At 52.1% G+C, this 21,315-nt stretch overlaps 10 protein-coding genes across 10 annotated transcripts; 5 read left to right on the top strand and 5 right to left on the bottom strand.

The window, feature by feature from the left end:
• Positions 1–391: 391 nt before the first annotated feature.
• On the top strand, positions 392–1,103 carry T310_3666 (Synaptobrevin; the record flags this gene model as incomplete). The annotated part of the gene is made up of 3 exons (XM_013473494.1): positions 392–412; positions 472–1,017; positions 1,068–1,103. The coding sequence occupies 3 exons, from the start codon at positions 392–394 to the stop codon at positions 1,101–1,103; spliced, it is 603 nt and encodes a 200-aa protein (XP_013328948.1).
• Positions 1,104–1,424: 321 nt separating this feature from the next.
• T310_3665 (MGMT family protein) lies at positions 1,425–2,163 on the bottom strand (the record flags this gene model as incomplete). Its single annotated transcript, XM_013473493.1, has 3 exons — positions 1,425–1,695; positions 1,774–1,957; positions 2,049–2,163. 3 exons carry the CDS (start codon positions 2,161–2,163, stop codon positions 1,425–1,427), a joined length of 570 nt encoding a protein of 189 aa, XP_013328947.1.
• A 517-nt stretch (positions 2,164–2,680) lies between these two features.
• On the top strand, positions 2,681–3,742 carry T310_3664 (uncharacterized protein; the record flags this gene model as incomplete). The annotated part of the gene is made up of 1 exon (XM_013473492.1): positions 2,681–3,742. The coding sequence occupies one exon, from the start codon at positions 2,681–2,683 to the stop codon at positions 3,740–3,742; it is 1,062 nt and encodes a 353-aa protein (XP_013328946.1).
• An 844-nt stretch (positions 3,743–4,586) lies between these two features.
• T310_3663 (Serine protein kinase Sky1) lies at positions 4,587–6,586 on the bottom strand (the record flags this gene model as incomplete). Its single annotated transcript, XM_013473491.1, has 5 exons — positions 4,587–5,024; positions 5,083–5,329; positions 5,377–5,434; positions 5,489–6,312; positions 6,399–6,586. The coding sequence occupies 5 exons, from the start codon at positions 6,584–6,586 to the stop codon at positions 4,587–4,589; spliced, it is 1,755 nt and encodes a 584-aa protein (XP_013328945.1).
• Positions 6,587–8,012: 1,426 nt separating this feature from the next.
• On the top strand, positions 8,013–9,062 carry T310_3662 (Phosphoric ester hydrolase; the record flags this gene model as incomplete). The annotated part of the gene is made up of 1 exon (XM_013473490.1): positions 8,013–9,062. One exon carries the CDS (start codon positions 8,013–8,015, stop codon positions 9,060–9,062), a length of 1,050 nt encoding a protein of 349 aa, XP_013328944.1.
• Positions 9,063–9,531: 469 nt separating this feature from the next.
• On the bottom strand, positions 9,532–11,155 carry T310_3661 (L-lactate dehydrogenase (cytochrome); the record flags this gene model as incomplete). Its single annotated transcript, XM_013473489.1, has 3 exons — positions 9,532–10,611; positions 10,679–10,992; positions 11,050–11,155. The coding sequence occupies 3 exons, from the start codon at positions 11,153–11,155 to the stop codon at positions 9,532–9,534; spliced, it is 1,500 nt and encodes a 499-aa protein (XP_013328943.1).
• Positions 11,156–12,315: 1,160 nt separating this feature from the next.
• On the top strand, positions 12,316–13,258 carry T310_3660 (Ras-like GTP-binding protein; the record flags this gene model as incomplete). Its single annotated transcript, XM_013473488.1, has 2 exons — positions 12,316–12,361; positions 12,423–13,258. The coding sequence occupies 2 exons, from the start codon at positions 12,316–12,318 to the stop codon at positions 13,256–13,258; spliced, it is 882 nt and encodes a 293-aa protein (XP_013328942.1).
• Positions 13,259–14,083: 825 nt separating this feature from the next.
• T310_3659 (uncharacterized protein) lies at positions 14,084–16,771 on the top strand (the record flags this gene model as incomplete). Its single annotated transcript, XM_013473487.1, has 5 exons — positions 14,084–14,274; positions 14,590–14,745; positions 14,917–15,020; positions 15,093–15,265; positions 15,305–16,771. The coding sequence occupies 5 exons, from the start codon at positions 14,084–14,086 to the stop codon at positions 16,769–16,771; spliced, it is 2,091 nt and encodes a 696-aa protein (XP_013328941.1).
• Positions 16,772–17,249: 478 nt separating this feature from the next.
• Positions 17,250–18,724, bottom strand: T310_3658 (uncharacterized protein; the record flags this gene model as incomplete). Its single annotated transcript, XM_013473486.1, has 6 exons — positions 17,250–17,282; positions 17,381–17,414; positions 17,575–17,620; positions 17,745–17,841; positions 18,140–18,582; positions 18,700–18,724. The coding sequence occupies 6 exons, from the start codon at positions 18,722–18,724 to the stop codon at positions 17,250–17,252; spliced, it is 678 nt and encodes a 225-aa protein (XP_013328940.1).
• Positions 18,725–19,804: 1,080 nt separating this feature from the next.
• T310_3657 (Nuclear envelope protein Brr6) lies at positions 19,805–21,303 on the bottom strand (the record flags this gene model as incomplete). Its single annotated transcript, XM_013473485.1, has 3 exons — positions 19,805–20,185; positions 20,235–21,084; positions 21,137–21,303. 3 exons carry the CDS (start codon positions 21,301–21,303, stop codon positions 19,805–19,807), a joined length of 1,398 nt encoding a protein of 465 aa, XP_013328939.1.
• Between the last annotated feature and the right edge of the window lie 12 nt (positions 21,304–21,315).

Here is a 21,315-nt window from a genome sequence, read left to right as displayed (position 1 = left end):
TTTTTGGAGTTGTTATAAAATTTGTCGGAAACAAATATAAACAGCTGTGGCTGTCTATCGGAGTGACTGGACTGTCTGTAAATAATAAGTTGATGGTGAAGCTGCAATCTCAGCTTCCTGCGGGGTGAGATGCTGACCAATCCGGGTATTAGGGCACTGAGTCAGGGCTTTCTCATCTCATGACACAGGCGGTGGGGCTAGCCACAACGGGACTAGCGTGACGCAACCTTAAATCTAGCCGAGTCTAGCGCGCGTTGCGGAGGGGAAGCGCAGCGGGAGATAGGTGGCTGCTGCTGGCTGTAGGGAGCGGCAGACGTCAGTCAACACACGACAGGTATCGGCACGGCCCAGTCACCGAGATATTCCACGATCAGTGAGATATGGTGCCATCATGAAGATCTTTTATATGGGAGTACGCTTCACTTGCCGAAAGAAAACTCTTTTTCGTGCGGGACTGACCATGCTATGCAGGTTTTGCGAAATGACACCAAGCCGGCGGTGGAACTAACGGGAGAAAGGGACCTGAGCAGCTTTTCGAGATTTACCAGGGAGAACTACAATGAGTTTATGATGCTGTTCTGCAAGACGGTGGCCGAGAGAACTCGCCCCGGCCAACGTCTGGACATCGAGGAGAAGAACTACGTATTCCACGCCTACGGCCGGACCGAAGGCGTGGCAGGCATCATCATCACCGATGCAGAATACCCAGCGTTGGTGGCACACCAGCTGCTCTCGAAGATTCTCGACGAGTTCCTGGCCAAATACCCGCGCACCGCCTTTTCTGATCCCAACATCCGCGACAACTGCTGTCCCTTGCCCCAGCTGAAGGAATACATCGTCAAGTACCAGGACCCGAGTCAGGCGGACAGCATCATGAAGATCCAGAAGGAGCTGGATGAGACCAAGATTGTGCTTCACAAGACGATTGAAAGTGTGTTGGAGCGAGGAGAGAAGATTGACAGCTTGGTGGCCAAGAGTGACGGTCTCAGTGCCCAGAGCAAGATGTTCTACACCCAGGTTCGTAGAACGGACATGTCTGGTTATGATTGTTGCTAACCCTTCGACAGGCCAAGAAACAGAACTCGTGCTGTGTCGTTATGTGAATGGATTTGGGATAATCCTTGTCCATCTTTGCTTGCTCTTTGCTTTCGGTGTCAAGTCCGTCGTCGCTAGATCTTGCTCCGTCCACTGATTCACATCCACAATTTACGTACAAACACATATGATTCCTCGTTAGTTATTCGAGTTTCTTTCTAGTGCAGATCAATCGTCAATCACGTCAAATTACAGCATGTTTTGCGTTCTCTTCCAGTCTCACACTGAGGTCACATAATAGCTGATCAATATGATGAATATATATTGTCTACATTGTACGAAGCATGACTACCCAATATAACCTAAAACGTCGCGTACAAACATTCCCATCACGTATTATTCGCCTCCCCCTCCTCCTCCTCCTCCCTCGTCATGTCACCATTTCGATCTCCATTTCGATCGGTATCATCTCCTTCACCACCCTCATACTCATCACTACTCAACTCCTCCTCCTCCTCCTCCCCCTCTTCACTAGGCAACCGATCAGGAAACCATCCATATTGCGCAAAATCAACATAGTACTCCCCCATGGCATCTTCGTCAACACGCACGCCTTCTTCCCGGAGGACAGCAGCTTGATGAGCGGCAGTGCCTGGTCCGCTGCATATGCAATCAGCTGGAATTGTTGTGATTGATCAAGATTTCTTTTTTCTTTTTTGTGGGTGTCATATGTCATACCGATGAGATATCGTCCCCTTTGCATTGATCACGCGCTGCCATGGGACGTTGTCGGTGTGGAAATGGTGATAGACTTCATCTGCACCTGCACCTGCACCTGCAGGGTTGCTGCTGCTGCTGCTGCTGTTGTTGTTGTTCGAGGGCAAATGCTTAAGACAAACGCCTACTTGACGAGCTCGTTGTGCTTTATAAAATCAACGAATCCAATCCATGTCATTAATTAGCTGATAGCCAGGAACGATACATGTATGTAGACAGGGGCTTCTGAGACATACGATACCCCAATAACCGCGCAATATGCCCGTAGGTCGTCACCCGCCCGCGGGGGATTTCCTGGACGGCCTCGTAGACGGCGTTGAACCACCATTCTGCTTCGTCGGTGCGTGGCATGATTAGGAATAAGTTTGTCAGAGTAGGGATGGTTTGCTTATGCGTCGATCAGGTTCGTAGAGAACGAAACGAAGTTTGTTTTACGTCTTCATCTCCGTGTTGATTAGGAGTGTCTGAATTGATCATGGCAGTTAGATTACGGAAGAACTATATATATTGGTTGTCTTGGATCATCAGGTTTATATGTAGTCCAGTCGGTAAAGCGTAGAGCATATGAAAAGCTCACAACTATATGTTTACCAGAGAATAAAGACCAATAAATGGAAACTGCAAAACGTAAACTAAACTCTTACTTTAGAACTATTTCTTTCTATTAGCTACCTTACACTGTTGATATAGACGAGTGTACTCCGTTGATTGTGGTGCTGACGCAAGAACGTTTTTCCGGATATCACCCTAGGTACTGTACTCCATACTGTACTATCGCTATCAAGCTCCAGCTCCATCTTAATTTAAAGAAAGCTCTATTTTGACTTCACCGCGCACTCGCCTCAAACCCTCCGAAATAAAAGAAAAAATGTCATCCTCCCTCGCCGACTACCTAGCAAAAAATTACCTGACAGCAGATCCGCCACCAGACCAGCGACCTAAGAAGAAGCGAAAGAAGACCAACAAGCATGCGGAAGCAGACGGCCTCATCATCGCCGACGACGACCCCCCTTCCCTCCGCGCGTCGTCGGCCGCGAATGAGCTGAACAACGAGAACGACGAGAATGCTCCTTATGTTGTTGACACGTCGCGAACGAGTGCCGAGTTCCGCCGCAAGAAGAAGTCTAATTGGAAGGTTGTTTCCGCTGGGACAACAGCCAGCAGCAGCAATAATAACAACGACGCCGCAGGGCAAGCAGAAGCGGATGCCATCATCGCCTCCGCGGCCGCGGAGAATGAAGCGCGACAGAAGGCCAACGAGGCGGAAGATGCACCGGTAGTCGAAGGCGCAGATGCCCTCCCTGACGAAGAAGATGAGAATGTCCCACGCATGGAATCCGGCGCGCGAGCCGGTCTCCAAACAGCCGAGGAAACAGCAGCCATGGTCGCGGCGCAGGAGAAGCGACGCAAAGCCGAAGCGGCAGCGATCAAGGCCGCGGGGAAAGACGCCGCAGCACAGGAGACGATCTACCGCGATGCGTCAGGACGCATCATCAACGTGGCGATGAAGCGGGCGGAAGCGCGCCGGGCGGCGGAAGAGCAGCGGCAAAAGGAGGAGAGAGCGCGGGAAGCTCTCATGGGCGATGTGCAGCGGAGGGAGCGAGAGGCGCGCAGACAGGAGCTGCGCGAGGCGCGGTCCATGCCGCTGACCAGGACGGCCGACGACGAGGAGCTGAACGAGGAGCTCAAGGCGCGCGAGCGGTGGGACGACCCCGCGGCGCAATTCCTACCGTCGAAGAAAGCACAAGTCAGCGCGACGGGCAAACCGCTCTACAAGGGCGCCTTCGCACCGAATCGCTACGGCATCCGCCCGGGACACCGCTGGGATGGCGTGGACCGATCAAATGGGTTCGAAAAGAAGTGGTTCGAAGCCCGACATCGGAAGGAGAGGCAGGGAGCGATGGAATATGCATGGCAGATGGATGAATAAGAACGCAGCATTTCTCACGATTCCTACATCTAATGACCTGATAGAAAGAAAAGGGGGGTTAATTTCATTCGACTCGAGTCTACGAATCGAACCATGATTGATACCCAAGTTGAAAAACTAGCCTCGTTGAGAGTAATTCCCACGGTGTATTACTAGTGTTGGATATCGATATATTGATAAATAATCATACGGATCAGAGGACGATATAATAAGCGCATCGCACATCCAGTCGACTTGGTTCGACATCTACTAATTATGAGGTCATTCGATATATCTTGATTTTTCTTTCTTTCTGAGAATTTCTTTTCCTGTTTGTTGCTGTATGTTCCCCCCGACCGACGACGTCATATGACAGCAGTCGTAAAATAAATCATAGGCAAGAGACATACAATGACACCGCATCGCATCGAAAGGCACCTGATGATAATAGTGGGAAAAAAAATGAGAAATGATATGATGTCGTGACCGGGATAGGATAAGGGTTGACATCAGCACGCCAGAAACGCTCTATTTCATCAATCAAGACCAACAACAATGAATGAAAAAAAAATGAAAATGAAAAAAATGAACATCAAAAAATGGGAGAGAGAGGAACGAGGGAAGGTTGGCAGTGCATGTCCTGAGACCGTTTGCATCACAGATAAATGTTCCAAGAAAAAAAAATTCCATCCAATCCAAACATCAATGATAAAAACAAGCCCCGGCCAACCAGACCATTTCATTTCGTTACATAAATAGGGTTCATCAGTTACCTCGGACAAGTATCCGAAATATCATCTCTCAGCAAGAACTCTGCAACGTCCTGTACGGTAAAAAGAAAAAAAAATTTGATTGCGTCACTTCTTCATCTCCGTTTAACTTCACACGCCCATCCTTCAATGCCCTCTCCTTTTGTGCCCGGTGGAATGCCGAGATCCACGGATTCCATGCCCGGCGTGCCCTTCAAAAACTCGTGCGATGCCATTCCACCCGCATTGGCACGGTTCTCTGGAAGGAGTTCCAGCATAGGTAGCAGGAAATCGCTGATTTGTTTGCTTTCTTCTGCCGAGAAGTGGTACTTTTCTCGTAGGACGTCCGGGAGCGCCCAATGCCGCAGACGGTGGATATTGCGCAGTTCGCCCTTGCGATTGAAGATCTCCTGCGACCATTTCCCGGAGATCCAGAGCGACTTGGGGAAGGAGCCGAGCAATTCAATAATCTGGGCGATGTGGTCGTCGTCTTTACCGTACTTGGTACCAGATTGCGGGTCAAAGAGATAATCACCCGTGATGAGTTCGAAAATCTAGCCCAAGTCAGCATGCCGAAACAAGAGGTGTTTTGACTGCATTTTCGCAACATACCATACAAGCCATACTCCAGACGTCCGTGCTGGCACCCCATTTTGCGCCCAAGATAACCTCGGGAGACCGGTACTGCCGGGTCTGGATGTCATTGGTGAAATGGTGGCCGACCCAGCAGGCGTTGCCCAGGTCGGCGATTTTAACGGATATAATATCGCCATGGTTTTCCATGGAGGATTTCTCGGAGGAGTTCTTGTCCAAGGAGATACCAGAGACTTCTCTTTCCAGCAGATCACTAACACGCAGCCTGTCAGTTTCTTTGCCTAAAGAAAACAGTACGAAGTGCGTCCTTACGTGGTCTTCTCCCGCTGTTTCTGCTTCTCATCTTCCGGAATCGTTTCCTTAGACAACCCTGATTAAAGTTAGCATCTCAACCGATATGGTCCTCCAAAACAAAATTACTTACCAGATGCCTCATTGACCATCTGATTGAGGCTGTTGTGAGAACTACCCTGCTTGTGATGGTCCAGGTGGCCGAAGCTGGCATTGAGAGGACTGGGTAACGGCTGGCTGCCGGTGATCAGAGTCCTCCTCCGTCGGCGGCCATTACGGTTGTCCTCTTTCTCCACTTTTGGTTCTTCTTTGACATACGTCTTGACGATCTGCTCGACGTCGCCCACCTCGATCAAGACGTTCTCTGGTTTCAGGTCGGTGTGGATGATACCACATTCCCGATGCAGGTAGTCCAACCCGAGCAACACCTGCTTGGTGATCTGCTTGACCAGCGGCATCGGAATGCCGCGGTGGTTCCAGCGCTTGATCAGACCCAACAGATTCTCACCCAAGACCTCGAAGACCATACAGACGTGGACGCCGTTGGGCCCCTTGTGCTCAAATGAATCCAGCAAACTGACGACATGCTTGCGCCCGGGATGGGACGGGTTGGCTTGGACAATCCTGTTCAGCAGCTTGATTTCGTCGATGGCGGTTTCCGTATAGTGGGCAGCCGATCGCACGACCTTCAGAGCCACATGCTTGCCAGTCGTGGTATCGCGCGACAACCAGACGGTCGAGAAATGGCCCCATCCGAGCTTGCGCACGACGACGTAGCGTCCGTTGTTGTAGGTCTCGCCGACGTGGACGGGGTGGTAGCCACCCTTGCAGTAGTCCTCGGAGTCCTCTTCGTCGGCGGTCGTCTCGGGCTCGTCAGCTGACGACGACGATGGCGAACGGGAGAGGGGGATGCCGTAAGAGGCTTTCTGGTGAGACGGGGGAGATGCGAGAGGAACGCTATACAGCAGAAAGGATCAGAAGGTTAGTCCTCCGTCGTTCTCTCGCGGAAAGGGTTTGTTTATGCGTAGAGGGAAATCACGTACCCCTGGCTGGGAACAGTCCCGGTGCTCGAGTCCGCCAGCGACGGCGTCTCGTTGGTAACAATGGGCTTGAGATCGGTGCCCTTCCTCCTCTTCTTGCCGCCGTTGCCGTTGGCGGCGGCGGAAGCGACGCTGGCCATCTGTTTTCCCTTGTTAATCACAGCCTTCTTGAAGTCTCCTCCATTCATCATCCTGAGGCCGCAGGCCCACTCTGAGTAGCAGCCGAACGACGCTACCAGCGAGGGTGGAAGGGGTCGTTGAGTCGAGATGGGCGGATGGAGGACTACGGCGGGAGTGTGGACGACAAGCTTTGGAGGGGTTTATTAGCACCTACTTCGTATGCGGCGCGACGGTCGGCTGGAGGCCGCCTGACCGGGAGAAACAAAGAGACGAGACGGGCAGGGAGAAGACAATGAGGCTGTCTGCGAACAGCACGAGAGCGAGAGAGGGCCTTTGGACGGGGGAAGAGGGTGAGACGTCGGGCGTCTAAGAGCTGGCGCCTTCTGCTGTTGCGTGGGCGGGCGATGGCGGCCGTGATTGGAGGCTGATGGGCGAGGAATGTCCGCGTCCAGCACAGCACCGGATGAGGAGCCACCACGAGCCCAAGCGGCCACCACAGTCCGATGAGACAAGACAGTCCACGCCCGGCGCGATGCTGGCAGCGACGAAATGGATCACAGACAGCGCTGTGTTTCGACGTGCCGGCCGGCAGAAGAAGAAAACGAGTGGGGGGCGGCGGAGACGGCCGGAGAGGAAGGACGAAATGACGACAAAGGATGCAATTCTGCCAGCGCCTGTCCCAAGGTTGGCCCAGCCAGCCAAGTGATGACGACGAGAGTCGGTCCCGATCTGAGGTCAGATCGCGATTAGCCAGACTGTAACTGGATACTATACACTAATCTACTAATCCTATTTCATATGTACTCGTACCGAGGTAGCGTTTAATTTATGTCTCAGTACATCTGAGTCGTGCTGTTTACTGTATCTGACGTGGTCCCTCTTCTACACTAATACAGAGTATGGTAGACTATCGATAAAGAGCCGAAGAGATGCCTTAGCACTGGACGATGTGGCGATCTTCGTGACGGGCCGAGACAGTCGAGTGGCAGTTGAGGCCGGAGTAGTTTATCTACCGCCACGGTTCTGCAGGATGTGCCCGTACGTCAATAGCAATAAATCAGTTGTTACTCAGAAAATCGTTTCGAAAAGAATGATTTACTAGTCCTGCTGGTAGTCCAGTTTAGAAAAAATAAAAAAAATAGTTGTGATACCAGGAACTCCGTTTGTGTCGGCGCTGCCAGGCAGAGCCTAGACTCCCCTCATTATTTGGTGGCCTCTGGCTTCCCAACACCGCCATGACAAACACAACCAGCACACCGCTCAAACGGCATCACCGTAACAACAAGAGTCCACCTTCCTTCTTGCTCACTGCCCCTGCAGACCACCCTGCAGGCACTCTGCGATCGCCTTGTGAGTTGCTTCTTATCTACCACTCCCCGCATCGCATCCGGAGCTCTGACCATCCGCCTAAGCCAGGCAGGCGTTTATCTCGATCTAGCTTTGATTGACCACCAGCCAATGGCCTGAAAAAAAAAATAAAGAAGAAGGGAAAAGACGATGCCGTCCCCTTTCCAGGAACGACCCGTGCTGGACCGCCTGCTGGCCTCGCCGCTGGCCTTCTTCCTCCACCCGATCCATATCCTCCTGCTGCGGCTACGCGGGCCTCCTCACCTCCCTCCACCACAGGGCCGGCCCATCCGCGTCGTTTGCATCTCCGACACGCACACGCGCGAGTGGCCTGACGTCCCGGACGGCGACCTGCTCATCCACGCCGGCGATCTCTGCAACGATGGCAGCGTGCGCGAGATCCAGGCCACCGTCGACTGGCTCAAGAGGCTGCCGCATCCGCACAAGGTCGTGATTGCGGGCAATCATGACAGCTACTTTGACGTGCGATCGCGTCGGGAGGAGGATCGCGACAAGTCGCTGGCGACCGTGTCTGCCTCGACCGCCTCCATCAGCTCCATCGACGACCCGGACAGCCACCGCATCGACTGGGGAGAGAACATCCACTACCTGCAGCACTCGTCCGTGACGTTATCTTTCCCGGGGACCTCACCAGGGCAGCACGGCCGCACCCTCAACATCTACGGTGCCCCTCAGATTCCTGCCACGGTGCCTTTTGGTCCCGAACACGCCTTCACCTATTCGCCGCACCACGATGCCTGGACAGGCACGATCCCCATGGAGACGGACATTCTGGTCACACACGCACCGCCGAAAGGCCACCTGGACCTGGGTCCTAGCTTCAGCATTGGGTGCCCGTATCTTCTATCAGAAGTGTGGCGAGTACGGCCGATCCTCCACGTCTTCGGACACGTGCACTGCGGATACGGATCGGAGCCAGTCTTCTGGGACGAGGCGCAGCGAGCGTGGGAGCGACTGTGCTCGCGATCGCGGCAGACCCGCCTGGGCTTCCTGTACGATGCGTTCAGCGTCCGGAGCTGGATCGACGCCGTCAAAGTGGTCGTCTACGGGGTCATCGGGGTCATCTGGTCGCGGATCTGGGGCGGCGAGAATCGCGGATGTGGCTGGGCCGTGAACGCGGCCTGCATGTACAAAAATTCGGGGCGGTTGGGGAATCCTCCCCAGGTGTTTGTTTTGTAGTCGTTCTTTCCCTCCATTGTCAGAGGGAGGGAAAGAGATTTTGCTCAGATAGCTCTGGACATATATACCAAACAAAGTGGAGGAAACACGAAGGAGAAGAGATGGGAGGGGAAGCAGAAATAATAAGAGGAACTGATATAGCTAGCTTTATGTGATTATGATCATGATGACATCCTCCTACAATAAACAGCTTCTGGACCAAGCAAGCATGTAGTATCTATACAGCGATAGACAGGCAGACATCTTGATTTCGCATACGAATGTATCTATCTATGTACGTACATGCAAGACAAGACAAAATAAAATAAATAGACAGAGAAACGTGGAAACGGACATTCATGGATCATGATGCAGCGAGGCAGATTTGGTGTTTTACACAGGCTTTTTTCTCTTCAGTCTATCAACGAAGGGTATAGCATGGAGCATGATGAAGGACAGAGGTAAAGAAAGGATTCTTAGAAGAAGAACTCTACAGCTTGGGCTTCTTGCTGAACTGCGGCGACTTCAACGAGTCGTACACGTTCACGCTCAGCGTGTCCTGCGGGACAACGGCGTGGTGGCCCGACTGCAACCCGCGCAGGTCGAGCAGGCTCGGGTTGAGGTCCTCGATCTTGGACGCGCCGATCAGGCGCATGTTCATCTCCATCTCGTCCTTGAGCAGTTGCATGGCGCGGTCGACGCCGTCCAGGCCGTACGACGACATGGCGTACAGGAACGGCCGGCCGATTCCCACGCCCTTGGCGCCTAGGCAGAGAGCCTTGATAATGTCGGTTGCGCGCCGGACTCCGCCGTCGATGAAGATCTCGATCTTGTTCTCCAGGCCACGTTCGCGCAGGACGGGCATCACCTCGGCCAGAATCTCAATCCCGGAGCGCGCAAAGTCGAGCTGTCGACCGCCGTGGTTCGACAAGACAACGCCCTGGACGCCGACCTCGATGGCGCGCAACACGTCCTCGACGCACTGCACCCCCTTCAGCACAATGGGCATCTTGGTGATCGACTGGAACCACGGGATGTCCTTCCACGACAGGCTGGGGTCGATGAACGACGAAATGGCGCGAGCAGCGCCCTGCGACCGGTCGACTTTCTCCCCGCCGGTTTCCTGCACGTTCGACCCGGCTTCCGAGAACTTGGACCGCATGTCCTTCTCACGGCGACCCAGCTGCGGCGCGTCCACGGTGATAAAAAGCCCCTTGCACCCGCGCTTCTCCGCGTGCTGGACGATGCGTTTCGTGATCTCGCGATCCCGGTTGACGTACAGCTGCAGCCACTGCACCTGGTCGCCCTGACGCGCGTCGACGATCTCGTCAAACGAGCAGGATGCCAGCGTCGGGATCATCTGGATGACGTTGTGTTTGTAGGCGGCCTTGGTCAGCACGACCTCGCCCTCCGGGTGCCCCAGTTTACCCAGAGCGGTGGCCGTCACATAGAACGGAATCGAGACCTTGGTTCCCAGCATCGTGGTGGAGAAGTCGACCTTCTCGACATCGACGAGGATCCGAGGCCGGAACCAGATCTTGTGGAAGGCCGAATGGTTCTCTCGCATGGTCTGCAGAAACACCCCTCGAGTCAGCACCGATTCAATACGAGTCACACCAGATATTATTATTGCGTACAATCTCATCGTCTGCACCACTGGAGTAGTAGGCCCAGGCCGTCGGCTTCATGACATAGCGGGCCACAGCCTCAAAGTCGAGCAGGTTGTAGCACTGGGAAAGCGGAGGCATCCGCTTGATGCGCTCCTGGCGTTCAACCTCGGCAGGGTCCTGCTCTTTCACCTCCTGCACGACAGTATCCATGTCGACTTCGCCGAGATGCTTCGACGGGTGCAGATACTTGTCGAGAGTGTCCGGAGGGTGGATGGGGTCGAATTCCTCCGTCGCATCTTTGCCGGCATACTTGAGGATAATTTTCTGGCCACCGGGGTGTTCTTCTCACGGTCAGCATCTGATCCTCTCCTGCTGTTCTCTCGATCATGCTCGCCTACCTGGCAGAAATTCAGTCACGTCGTAGGCCTTTCCATGGACAATTACCCAGCACGAGTCCTTGGTATTGTGCTTGGCGACTTCATGGCCGGAGAGCTTCTTCGCCATGGTGGATAAAAATTAAAAGAGACAGAAGAATGGACAGCAGAGAAGGCGGATTCGAGACGGAGCGGGGTGGTGTTGGACAATTGTCCACGGTGAAGTAGAAGAGGCAGAGGAAGCCTTGTCTTCAGGTCAGGGCAGAAACTGATTTTCCTCCAGGGGAAAGGCCATTAAATCAGCAAATCCCCAGAGCATTCTCCAGGCGCCTTTCTATACTGGCGGACTGCGATGGGGAACGTTCTTCGGGATAAAAGACGGCGAGCGAATGACAGCGATACGGCTGCCGGGCGTGGAGAAGCCGAGGGCGCGCTGGCGAATGGCGGCGCGGCGAATGCAGCTTTGCACACGCTTTTCCCACTCTTCCGGGTTGGCTCCGTATGCGGGGAGCCTCGGGGAGGACACTCTCGGCCGACTGATTAATGCTCTCGAAGCTCACAGAGATCTGCGCCCCGGCTGAACGGACAGATAAGCTGTTGAAGTCCCCAGCTAGGAGAGTATTACTACGTATTAGGGATCTATGATGGTTGTCCATATGACGAGTTTGCCCATGAAACGACCCGTTTTTATATCTGGTCGCCGTCTGCTGATCTCGTCAGTGACGTCTTCTCCGTGATGCTGTGCTGTTGGCAATTTAATAGTAGTGTGGAGGCGTGATGATGAACTGCAGCCCCTCAATCAGCTGGCGTGCCTGCTCGCCAATCGGGCCGTCCCCCACCACGAGGCCGCCGATTCTGTCTAGAAGCAAGTAAGAACGAGATCGAGCGACCAGGGCAAGCCGAAACTGAGAGCGATCAGATATGATTCACAATAGGCAGCAGATGCTTCAGACAGCCTGCAGGAATTGTCAGCGAGAATAGTCAGCAACGGGCCAGCTGATCCTGGCGATGGCAGCAGCGTGACTCTTTGCCCGGGTACAAGATGACCTCGTCCCGCCGTGCCGCACCGACCCTTCCGCATGCTCAGCCTCTCCATTGAGACTCGCAGCAGCCTCGGACAAGGACGGGCATTCACAGAGACCTCTCTTTCTTTTGCTCTATTTCCACTCGTTTTGCGCTTGTTGGTCTTGTTTTTTTTTTTCGTATATACTTCTCTTGCTGGATTATGCTGATCCAGCCTGCTTGCTTGCTCACGGTCGCGCCTCTCCTCGCGATTCGGTAGCCTCCGCAATGAGCTCCTCTCTCGAGGCCAAAATCGTCGTGCTAGGCGCCCAAGGTTTGTCAACATTATTTTTTACTATCTGCCGTTCCTTTTGCTAAATATCTTATCTGTCCAGGTGTCGGCAAGACCTCGCTTGTGAATCGCTACGTTAAGAACACCTTCGATCCGGCCAACACCACCTCGACCGTCGGTGCGTCGTTTGTCACCAAACGCGTCCTCGACAGTACCTCAGATACCATCGTGCGCCTTCAAATCTGGGACACGGCCGGCCAGGAACGCTTCCGCAGCATCTCGCGTCTCTACTACCGTGGCGCCAATGCCTGCCTGCTCTGCTACGACATTACGGACGAGAATAGCTTCCGAGAAATGACGGGCTGGTTGCAGGAGCTGAAGAAGAATCTGGGAGATGACAACCCCATCGTCATCCACGTAGTGGGCACTAAATCGGACATCGTCGCCCTCGATCCGTCTCGTCGCAAGGTGCCCTTCGAGCGCACCATCGCCTACGTCGCCGAACAGCTCTATCCGTCTCAGGCGTCGACTCCGCCACCCACCGCCGGATATGGCAACATAACAACCTCCAGTAGCCTCCACAGCCCGGACAGCAAGCGCAGCAGTGGTTTCTGGGGCCAGGATATCGGCTGGGACTGTTGCCACGAGATCAGTGCCAAGGATGGCGAAGGCGTCGAGGAAGTATTCCGCGTCATCGCCCGCAAGTTGGTTGAGCAGCGAAACAAGCAGCTGGGTGAATCGAGCTCTTCTTTGGGGGGCGCAGCCAACGGAGACGGTCGTAATGCCTCTCATGACCAGGCCGGTATCGACGGTAATGGGAGCCTTCGACTAGGTGGTGCTGACAAGCGACGAAGCTGGTTGGGCTTTCCACCTGGGCTGACGAGCGAAGAGATTCAGTCTCCGACGCAGGCGGCCAAACAGAAAAGCTCATGTTGCTGACATAGGCTCTTTCCAAGACATCATGATCTTGTTTTTTTTCTATGCTTTCTTTCTACCGATCACGATGCGAATTACGGCTACTCTCATCCAGGCATTTTGTGGGCATTCGGGCATTTGTTTGTTTTGTCTTTGGTGGATAATCTTGGATTCAGCGGGTCAGCGAGATATTGTTTCAGCAAGGCGGTTTCATGATATGGTTTGTTTCATGTGCGTGTGCTTCGTTACGATGTCTATTGGGATCTTATGACTTCTTTTCTCATGCGATTACGATTGGAGCTGCTGGACATGCTCGACGGCGTTGGGAATTGTGATGATCTCTGCATTTCTTTTTATTGGGTCTCTCATATCATAGGCGGAATGGTATGTTTTTGAAGTTTCCCGGTAAAATGAAGCTATCTATTTTCGTAGTATATTTCTGTCATCTGTAGGAATGTGAACATTTATGCACGTGACCCTAACAACGAGGACTTCCCGTGCTTTCTCATTTCTCTAATCCCCAGTCACTTGCCTATGCTTCTATCAAGTCTACTAACCAGTTCATCTATCTCAATTTTTCATCGGTACAAAGTAATGAAACTGATATCAGGGTCCGGAACTCAGTCCGTGCCGAGAAGACGCAGCCGAAACTATCTCACGAGTCGCGATGATAGATAGCGCCTGGCTTACTCCGTAGGCGTTCTATGGCGTAATTATCTGCAGGCTGCAAGTCCAACCAAACCACAAATGCCCTTCCACGGAACATCCAGCCAGTGCGCACTGTCCTCTTCTCTTCTCTATCGCAGTGGGTGCCCTTGTTGGTAATAGCGAGTCCCCACGACGGGAGTCATGGCCCATGTCCAGAATCATATAGGGCTAACTTTAACCCGTACAGAGAGGACTCAAAGCTCCGATCACGCCCGTGGGGCACGCTCTGTCAAGGCCAGCATTATTAGCAGCATTACTCCGGAGTATATTTCAATGTGGCTTAGATGGCCCAATCGTGTCAACAGCGATATCGGGTCAGTTTACAGATTGATGTGAGGAAAGATTGGAATTTGCAAAAGTTCCTAAATTGGTATGTTTAGAAATTGTAATGCTATGACTGCTGTCGACTGTGAGAATCACGCTGCACTATCAATCTGAGGCTTCTATCCAACATTTCGAACACAGACACAATTGTCGCATTGATCTGTCCGCAAATTGCTGCGTCATGTCTGCCAGTTCCAGACCTGACCTTCGAGCTGATCTAGCAGGCATACAGTATATCGCCGTTTCTACTGGACACAAACGATAAAGTACGCGACTGCTAGGAATTATGTAACCTGCCCATGAACCCTGTACATGGGGCGCAGGACGCCCGATGGCGGGCATGTCGCCGTGTTGGTGCCCGGGAGGTGGCTTACAGGCCGATTTAATATCGAGAGGCTCATAGGCCGTGAGGCGCAAGCAGTCGACAGCTCATACCTTGGTTCCCTGTTGCCCAGCTTTAATATATACCATTACTATCCGTGAGACAGGCAGCAGCCTTGTTTCTTCCTTCTTTTTGGTTACTTAATAATATTCTTCAGATTTCTTGTTCTACGATTGTACATACAATCACGGCTTGTTTCCTTCCAGATTGAGTTAACGGACCTTTGCTCACTGCATTTTCAGCGCAGTGTACCTTTTACAATCTTTAGGCTGAGCAGCGCTCTCTTATCGCGCTCAGCCCTTCCGCTGGATCCAGTGTGGGTGACAATGACAGGCGTCGAGGTGTTAGCGGTCGTGTCGTGCGTGGCAGCGAGTATGTTTATTGAGCTCCATAAAACTACTTTTGAAAGGTCAGTGTTACAGATCTCTGGCTGATACATCACAGTTATTTCTGCCTACCATGATGGAAGCGAGCTGGTCAGCCGCATCAAGGCAAGGAGATTGGAAAGAAAGCAGGCTCTGGAGCATCGTCCAACACAGGATCTCGAAACCTCGCTCAGCCTCGGTCCGGTTATCGTAAAGGGTCAATACGACAACGATTATCGACGGTTTGGAGAGGTGAGTTGATACAAGAGGCATGTGCAGGAAAAATAACAGCTGACAGACCCTGTCCAGCGATACGCACAAGGTGACCAAATCGCCCGGGAGCAACTGAAAGACATTATCATCAACTTACAGATGGCGTTACTATCGAACCTGTCTGCGTCATTGACACACGATGTGGAACTTGACTTCGTTACCCTGCAGATTGCCTCGGACAACAGCCGGGTCGACGCCGTCATGGCATTATGCCAGCTGTATCAGAGGCTGGCTCAAGCGGAGCCGCTAAGAGGTCATCCTATCGTGCCAAATCTTCCTAGCGGAGGGGGGTCCTCGCCGCTTTCTCAAACTCCTCCAGATCATCATCTGTTCTCATATACCAGCACCTTCTCGTCAACGGGAAGTTTCGTCGGTCAGTCGTCGGCCTTGTCCACCAGCGCGCCTGCCCATCCGCACTTCAATCAATCTGAACAACACAATACAAACACGCAGGACGCAAGGCGGGCATCCGGGGGTTCGTCCCTGTCCCTGCCCACTCGAACACGGTCCCTCTTCAGCAACTGGCGGATCCGGACCCCACAGCGTCATAGTCATGGGGATCAATTCCACATCGCGCCTGTATCTGAGACGGAGGAGAAACCAGGCCGGATGCATAATGACATGTTAGAGGTTGGGATGTCGATGTTTCCGAACCCTCGGAGACGACCAATGTTGCCGGGTCGCAGTTCTCAGGGCGAATACTACTCTCCCGATGAGGTCAACCCATGGGCGCAGACAGGTTCCGAGGAGGATTCAGCATCGAGTATTGCCCCCGAACGATCCCACGATCCAGAAGCGATGGACGTCTTTGACCCGGACGTCTGGGGCAGTGTATATTCCGAACGAACGTCAGAAAGAAACATCCCTACACACGCCCGGACGGCCTCGTCAGTCATCTCAGGACATTCCAGCAATTCGTCCACAAGCGGCACCACGTTGCCCATTCCCATATCGAGCGGGACATCGATGAGTCTCTACCTTCCATGCGAAGAGAACAACTACGCGGGGTTTTGCAAGGGAGCATGGAAACTGCAGGTAGGGTTAAAGAAGAAAGCATTCTCAATCCGCATGCGCCCCGCAGGGATGTACAACGAGATCCCCTACTGGCGCTGCTCAAAATGCTGCTACGAAGGGCCCGTAAGGGGGCAATCGGCCCGGTCGACATGGAAATACGACAATCAAGTGCGCGTCCACGAGCCGACGGGCATCCGCTACCGCTGGGTGTTTCTGGCAAAGTCTCACTTCCACTGCAAGCGCGTGCCCGAGAGAACGGACGGTTCGGTGGGGACGTTTGGGTGTATCTTCTGCTGCGCTGAGCGCCGCGGCCCCGCACCGGCTTTTGGGAACTTGGCCAGTTTTATGGAGCATTTGCTGCAGCATCGGCAGATGTCGCCGGGGTTGGAGGCGCTGTTGGATCGCACGCGGTGTATTGTAGGGAGGGTGGCGGGCAATTCTGAGGATTTTGATATCAATTTGCCGGGATGATATTCATTTGTTTCTAATTTTACTTTTATGTTTGTTTATGGAGCAAACACCCAGGGTGTGATTGGTATGGCGATGGAGTTATAAGGAGGGTTAAGGAACAGTATAATTATAAGAAATTTTCACGAGCAATTTCACTCTCGATATACCCATATTGCGTAGATACATATAAATCTGAGGATTTGTCAGTAGCCTCTGCACGAGCATACTTCTAAAGTATGTGGCTCATCCACTCACAATCCTAGTGTCGATATTGATACGAAAACCTAGCTGCAGGGGGTATTAAACAGTACTCAAGTTATCTCCCTCGCTCGCGAGGTTAGGTTCCATCGGTGATTGATAGAGCAGAGCAAACCAGTCCAGACCAGTCTAGATCTGCTCGTCACTTCCTACAATATAATATTCGACTCTTATACGAACAGCCAAGAACACAAAAATATATTTTCGCAGGGAATCCACAACATCCATACACACTTCGTATTTAACTGGCTCGCAACTCTCTCAAGGTAAATAACTGTATGTCCAGTATAACTCCTGCCTTAATCTCTTTTCTAATAATTGCACCATTTACCCCATGTCAGATGGAATATTAGATAAATACAGTCAACTTACCAAGTTAGGTAATTCCGCCCGCCTACCCAGGTACCTACACAAAGTCACGTTCAGTAATGCATCCCAAGATAGATTAGATAGATAGAAACAAGTTGTTCCTGTATTCTAACAAGTTCAAAAGGTTGTTGTGTGGTCAGCTACAAGGGCGAAATATGTATGTATGTACGTATGTATATATGTACGTATGTATATACATCTCACTCAAGCTAGTTGAATAGAATAAATAGACCCAAGGAATTCCTGTCCCAGAATACATACATACATATATATATATATATGTATATGCCTATACAGCCTTTTGTTGACTTTACTTTTCAACAGGTTCCTGCTTGGCGAAATTTCTACTCCTCCAATGGTCGCGTACCCCCGGGCAACTTAACCTTGAACACAAAGGCCTGATTGTCCAGACTGTAAGTTACCTGACGCGTCCTTGTATCGGAAGCGGCCGAAGTTCTGATATCCTGTGTATGTACAGTACATACATCATGTCAGAGTGTTACTGATTCCAAGAATTGGGGATTGGGCTTACCTACCATCCTGGGTGCTAAAATCGTTATCACTGAACGAAGAAGGGGAAATACTCCCCCTACCCGCTGTCGTCACCTCCCTCAAGGTCAACATCAACAGGCAGCAAGCAAGGCGAGGCTCTCCCACTTCTCGTTCTGCTAGCAAGCCTGCGTCCTGCGCGCCGCCGTTGTGGCACCCCGAACCGGTTCAGCTGGCTGGCTGTTGACGTTGAAGTCGAGCCAGGGGCAGTACCGTGCCGGCTCCATGGATGCCCGCGTGCAGCGTGCCGGTCGTCGGTCGTCGCAATCGATCCGTTGAATGCGTCGTTGCCCATGGACTTCTTGACGTTCGTCGCGTCAGCGATGTCGAACGCAACACGTCTGCGTGGCAGTACAAGCTCTCTGAGTCGGTCTGGCCGTGGCCCGCGTTGGAGTCCCGCGCCAGCACGAGGAACTGCGTGTCGGAGACATAGTGGATCTCTGACTGAGCGGCGACTTTGTTGTCGTGTTGTTGTACAGCGGCAGGGGCACGACATATTCCGCTTTGTAAACCGGCTCGTGCTGGGAGACGTCGTATTCGACAAAGTGGGCGTATCGCCAGTGTTTGTTCTTCAGTCCTCCTTCCTGGTTTAGGGCTGATTGGATCAGGACGTAGAGCTTCTTGCCATCTGGGGAGATGGTTAAGCTTTCGAAGCCCTGTGATATTCCTAAGTGTCAGGTCATTTCTTTCTCAAATCCAGCGCCTGTAATTCAATAATTGAATCAAAGAATAATATAGGGAAAACGGCCTAAGTGAGGTATAATGGTACATACGATCGATTAACAGATTGATAATCATTATTATCAGATCATTAGCCAGACCAAGATCTCACGCCACGCCAGATGTACACACTACGAGGTTGCATCAACAGGCTTGATTGGCCCGCAAAAGGAGGCTAAGAAAATGACTTTTTTACCTTAAAAAGAACGAGATTGAGGAAGCCCGGAATTAGTTACGCCAAGCGTGGGTGCTAAAGTGCTGACTTCAGGACTGTCTACTGCAGAGTGGGAGAGGTTGGGATTAGACAACCTTGGAAGCTGAAGGAAGCTACCTAGCTATCGCATTAGTTCAGCCTGCTTACGGAGTGATATTCTGTCTAGAATCTAGATTATTCCTAGAGCCGAGCTTGCCGAAGTCAAGAACTGCCCATGCGAGTAATCACCTCTACTATAAAGAATATTGTTGATTTCCGTTTCTTGCATACTGCCACGTGCTTCTGTAAATAATATTAGATATGGCAAGAATTTAGCAAGGGATATAAAAGCACGCCTGGGAGGTGGATGATAATGATAAAGACTATATTATAGAGTAGGTGGGCCTGAGAAGCCAAAAAGATCAAAAAGCTCTTGCCATATACCTGATATTTTTTTTCCCCTTCAAACCACTTGAGTGTAGCGAGAAATGTACTCCGTAAGGCTTGTTGATAATCATTACCTTTGCTTTGCATGCAGAGCGAAAGCGCTCTCTTGACTGGTCTCTCCGCACATCAACGTAAACTTGATGAGCACGAATAGACAAATCATAGATCAAGATTCTGCGATTTCAATCGAGCTATTTACATGTACTGTACTTGCAGAAATATGATTCTATTATACACCCGAGAAGAGAAAAATCAAAATTAAAAAATTGCTAAGGAAAACATAATCAAGCCAAAATAACCCAAATCCCACCCATACAAACCCACAAACAAAGTGAAACAACCAGATGCCCATGTATGCGCCAGAGAATAACCGGCAGAAACACCAGAGGAAAAAAAAAGCACGTCACTAGTACACTAGCAGTCCAATCCAATGCAAAACGCTATCGATGGGATAATAAGCGTCGACAAGACGAAAGAAACCATATGATAGAAGAGAGTGTACGTGCAGAATTACTCTGCTAAAACAGTTTTCGATCTCTCTTCGAAGGACTGGGAGTACGCATGTGCTGCTCGCGCTCGCGACTCCTCTCCGTGACAAACTCCATCGACCGAGAGGGCGTGTCTTCAAGCATCAGAGGCTCATCCTTCTTCTGCTCGAAACTGGGCTTGCGCACAGGACTTCCCTCCCGGTTTGCTGTCTTGCCAGGATCGAGACTAAGATTATTGCTAGCATTAGGATATTGTAAAGGCTGGAGTTGCGCCGGTTGATGGGGCTGATGAGATGGTTGCGGTACAGAATGCGGATGCATGTACTCTTGCTGATGGAGACGGTTGCGAAAGGAGCGGAATGACCAGTTGCTCACCACGGTGACCGTCGAAATGGTTGCCAGAAAGCAAAGCTATTGCACAGTTAGCACAAAACTACCACATGAGTCAAAAAGAACATACGATTGCCTTCCAACTGATGGGATCGATGAAGCTGTTGATGATCAGGGCCATAGTGTGCGCCGACACCTTTGCACGTCCAACCTTGGCCGGGTCCCGATTCATGCACCGTTCCCAATTCTCGCACACCGTCTCCAGAGCAGGAAGCCTCTCCCCACTACCGCACTTGTTATCGACATAGTTCTTCGCGCACACCGCCATCTCCGCCAAGATTCCATCAGAAACTTCTGCTGCTGCTTGATCGAACTCGGCTCGGATGGCGGAGACGAAGGAAAAGACGACGTAGACGGTCAATGAGAAGAGCGAGAGATTCACAACCAGCTGTGCCCACCACGACAAAATGGCAGGCACATTCGGATGTGCCTCGAGTAGAGCAAAGAACTCCGAAAACGAGGAGTAACGGGAGGAGGGTGGCTGCTGCAACTGCTGTTGTTGCTGCTGCTTCTCCTTCGCTGCTTTTCCCTCACTACTGCTGGGCCGTTCACTGTCATCGTCGCTGTCTCTTCGAAGTCGCCGATCCAACTCCCGTTCACGCCGCCGCCTCTTCTGCACCCGCCGTGCCAGCGCATTGGAGTAGTTGTTCAGACGGGGAATCTCTCCTCGTCCAGGACTGGGAGCAAATCGTCCATACAACCCAAACAGCGAGTTGCGCTTTTCTTTCTTCGGGGTCGGCTCAGGAGTCTCGTCATTATCAGCGTTTTCGGGGGACGAGGCATTCTCCGCACCGGAGGAGAAGTCGAGATCGAATTTGCGAGGGGTGGTGAAGGCAGGCTTGCCGAAGATGGCATCAGGACGAGTCGGGGATGACTGGGGAGGCGGTTGAGAGAAGAGAAAAGTCTGCGAGTTAGGCTCTCTGAGAGAAGGCAGAGGTTTCTTCGTGGGCGAATCGAAGACGCTGTGCGGACCTGGACCTGCTGGTCAACAAGGGGAAAGGAATCGAGCGGGCGTAATCCTTACGCTTCTTCTCATTCTCATGCTGCATGCTGAGCTGGTAGAAGGGTGACGTGACATCGCCTGGAGCGCGAGTCTGCCACTCAAAGTCCATTGGACTCTCCGTTGATCGTTTCTCCATTGTGCTGGGTGG

The sequence above is a fragment of the Rasamsonia emersonii genome (genome assembly GCF_000968595.1).
Source record: "Rasamsonia emersonii CBS 393.64 chromosome Unknown ctg1118621760074, whole genome shotgun sequence".
Lineage (NCBI taxonomy): Eukaryota > Fungi > Ascomycota > Eurotiomycetes > Eurotiales > Trichocomaceae > Rasamsonia > Rasamsonia emersonii.
Note: the sequence above shows the minus strand (reverse complement) of the source record. Positions and strands in the feature narration are given on the sequence as shown.